Here is a 3,993-nt window from a genome sequence, read left to right on the forward strand (position 1 = left end):
TAGGAAATGCGTTTTTCTAAGGTACATCAACTTTTGGGATTGACTGTATAACCAATACATCCTTAAGACGATCTTAAGAATAAGCAACGACTCTGAATACCGGCCATAAACTAGGAAAAAAAGAACAAAAACGCCTTCGATGTCGCGAACTACTTTCAGTAAATAATTATAAAAACAAGGTTAGAGAAAGGAAACATAATTGCATTTGGTAAAAAACTGTAACTTTCCCAGAATTCCGTGAACCATTCATACGGAACCGTCCCTTTGTTCAAGAGAAATCGTGTATCGATCGGTTGGGGCAAAGTTGTACGGCGCAACGTACATTATTGTATACTGTAACGATAAAGCATGGGCGAAACAACTGATATCGTTGTGTGTCGCAGGTCTGCAGCTTTGTAGTGAACCAGCCGTACGCGTTGATCAGTTCCTGTGTCTCGTTTTGGATACCGGGCCTGGTGATGATAGTGATGTACTGTAAGATCTACAAGGAGGCGGTCAGGCAGAGGAAGGCGCTCAGCAGGACGTCTAGTAACATCGTGCTGAACAGCGTTCACCACCACAGGTCCTCGACCAGGCAACATCATCATCAGCAGATGTTGCTACAAGCAGCGGCCGAAAACGGTGAGTTTCCATTACGCTACCTTTCAGAAAAAGTTTCCTATCAAACGTGTCGACGGTTTCTAGCACATAATTAAAAACAGTGAACAGAATTGTATAAAATTATGTTTTAAAAATTGTATTGGTATCATACAATACACATCCACGTTTAAAAGTGTTAGGACATTTATAGAATTTGAAGGAAGCCTGAGAAGTCATTAATAGAGAGATTTTGTGCATTTATAATAACTGTGAATATTCAAAAATTATAAGAATGTTGCACGTAGAATATTGAAAGCTGAATATATATTTCAACGTTTAAATGATAAATGAAATGTTTATCTAAAACAGATTTTTTAAACTGATACCATAAATGTTTTATGTTATAAAAAGAATCTGCAATCTAGTTATTAAACGACGATAAAAATCTTTAAGTTATTATTAAGCTCTTTACTTCGGAGTATGAGACACAGATAACATATTCCAAGTTTATATAATAAGAATTTTTACCAATTTCGTACAATAAAAAGCCAGACCACAATCTCAAATATTCAAAAAATTAAATAAATAAATTTGACATAAAGAAAGATTTACAATCAATCAAAAAAGTTGAAATTATTATATGTTTAAAGAAATGGGTAAGAAAGTACGTACATCTAAGTGAATATAAATACAAATATAAAATGAACATGAATAAATGTGATACTGTGATGAATAAGAATGAAAATGTGATTTGGTGAATTAATTAAATGAAAGACAAGTACGTATGCCCCTAAATATACTTTCGTTAAGACAATCTCATATGATTAGTAGATGTTATTTAATTTGGGTTAATGAAAATTCATATGAGGTAGAATTTTATGGTGAGGTGAGATGAGATGTCCTAATACTTTTAAATGTAATTAAAGTGTACAGAAGATATACCGTTTAACTGGTTTATATTTTTCTCTTTTTTTTTTATTATTGTCAAAGCCTTTTTGTCACGTAGGATCGGAAACTTTTTACCAGTACGTTTTAGCCTGGACAACGTTAGTTCCGGTTTGGGAAATTGGAACGTCTGTCCTCTGTCTTTGTCGTTCATGAGTTATGTTCCTCTCTTTTTATCTGTGTTGGCCACTATTGAAGCGCCGATGCTTCTCTGGAAAATAGGTTTCTGCTGAAAGAACGAAGTAAAGCTTCACCCCCTGGTGAAAATGCGCTTTAAAGGAAGCGATAAAACAAGGGTACTTTTTCCCCGGGAATAATAGCGAGATAATGATGCTTATCTGGTATAATCCTTGCAAAATTAGTTTCAGAAACGTGAAAACTACTTAAAATTGTATATTCGCAGATGATATTCATATTAAACATTCAAACATTTCTAACAGCATGAATAAACGTCCTTTTAAAGTTTATCAACAGACTGCGGATTTTATTCATTTATAAACAAATTGTAGCTGCATAAAATAGAAACGCTGCGTATAATGCATACAAATATAGAAAATCTCATAAGTGAATGCATATTGCAATGCTTAAAAATGAATTTTTTTAGTTGATTGCCATTAATGTTTCATTTTGGATAAAAATCCTCAGTCTACTCATCGAGTAATTAAACTCAGTCATTGATGTAAGAAGCATTTCAGCCACGCTTTGATAATTTCCAATCTCTGATAAATATACTAGTTTATTAAAAACAACCCTGTCAAAGTATGAACATTTGATTCACGTTTCATCTCGAGTTAATTGCGCGCCGGAAAGAGTGGAAAGGCAAATTCTGATGTTTTCCAGTTATTTTCTTTCAGGATCTCGTTTGCCAAGTATCGATCACGCGCGTTTAATTAACAGCGTTTCGCGGAACGCCCATAGCTAAAATTTTATTCCTCCGTGATTAATTTTTGGTGGCAATAATTAACGCGCACGGTCTCGATGATCGGCCGGGAATATTCGTGGAGGGCCGGATTGTTGGATAAAAACTGTGACAATGTTAATTAAAATTGATTACAAGGTCTCGCGGGATGAAAAGAGGGGCTCGTGGAATTTTTCGCTCAGCCTCGTCAGAAGGGTTTCTATTAAAGGGTTAATTAAAGACGTGGCTCGCCGTATGATACCACGAGCTACGGAAGGTTTCTTCGAAAATATTCGCCCTTGATAAATTTCCACGTTATTAAATACCGTTAAATTGGATTATACATATAATCACGAGGTTCAAACTGTTAGTAAAAATTAATAGACATTTTTCATGAAGAACGAAACTGATTTCATATTATTTAAAATTCAGAGAAAAATTTCTTTCAAGTAACATACGTTTTGTTGCACACATGCAACTCGTGGAATTTTACATATTATAATATTAAGCATCTGTGATTTTTTATAAAATCATTTCTCAAATGTAGAAATTGCCAATGAAAGTAAAACAGATAAACCAAAACTATGAATCAGTTTTATAAAGAAAAGGAGAAGGGAATAACGTTTTGAACTTTTATTACTATCTTCGTACGTTTTGGCTGGAATCGATTCGCCGGCAAATTAACTGACCCGCTGTTTGAGAAGTTTTCATGAAATTCGTAACACGAGGGTAATTATTTTCGGTCTCGCCCGAATAAATACAGGCCAGTGACTCAATTCCGCGCGTGTTTGACTGCGAAAAACGTTTCGTTACAAACATTCGGATTATAATTCTGTACCGCGTAATTATTTCCTTTTAAACTTTGAATAAAATACAATATAAACCCCTTCAGATTTTACGAAATCTTCGTTTATCGCAAATAACTGCTTACTTGTCGTTGCTAGCGAAAAAGGTTTCAAACAAAGGTTATAGCTCTAGTTGCTAGATACAAGGAAGGACCTATGTAATTTTCTTTTAACTTCATCGAAAAGAGCGATCATTGACTATGTTTTGAACCTCACTGGGTCCTATTCGCTGGTCCAACGATTGCGCGAGCACTGCTGGTCTTTAGTATTGTAGTATCTCCTCGGTTGTATAACAAACGAGGCAAAGGATTTGAAAATCTTGTAGACAGACGAGAGCAACTAGCAAATCTAAAAGGACGTCTAAACCCGCTTTTCACGTATTTAAGACACAATTCCGGAAGATTAAGGCTTCGCTTCGCGGGACCTTGTTTTTCATCTTACTTTGGAACATGGATGCGATGCGACGTCACGTGAAATATCGGGTAGGCGCTCGCAAAGGCTAGGCAGTCGGAAACTGTATTTTCCTGGGTGTTCTCAGCCACGAGACGTTGCTCCGCGAAGGGTATTACGGTTTAACGAGCTAAGAAGATTTCCCAGACCCGAGTGTGCAGCGTTTTCTTTCGCGTTCATTTAGCAACGATCGCAAATACTGCCAGTCCCTTTTAGATCTAAATATAACAGCGATTAGTGCTTGGATATTAAAGATGAGGTAGAAACGATTAACAT

At 35.8% G+C, this 3,993-nt stretch overlaps 1 protein-coding gene across 2 annotated transcripts in view; it reads left to right on the top strand.

Moving 5' to 3' along the window:
• The window catches only part of LOC108624558 (octopamine receptor beta-3R-like), a 5,918-nt gene extending 1,948 nt beyond the window's left edge, over positions 1-3,970 (top strand). Inside the window, exons 2-3 of one of the 2 annotated variants that reach the window (XM_026813196.1) lie at positions 384-621; positions 2,379-3,970. In XM_026813196.1, the coding sequence (XP_026668997.1) occupies positions 384-621; positions 2,379-2,446 (306 nt within the window). In that variant the 3' untranslated portion in view covers positions 2,447-3,970. Of the gene's footprint in view, positions 1-383; positions 915-2,378 lie in introns of those variants that run through there. The other variant, XM_018023952.2, reaches the window with a different exon arrangement.
• The last annotated feature ends 23 nt before the right edge of the window (positions 3,971-3,993 follow it).

Source organism: Ceratina calcarata, unplaced genomic scaffold (assembly GCF_001652005.2).
Source record: "Ceratina calcarata isolate Rehan_Ccalc_2016 unplaced genomic scaffold, ASM165200v1 scaffold315, whole genome shotgun sequence".
Classification (NCBI taxonomy): domain Eukaryota; kingdom Metazoa; phylum Arthropoda; class Insecta; order Hymenoptera; family Apidae; genus Ceratina; species Ceratina calcarata.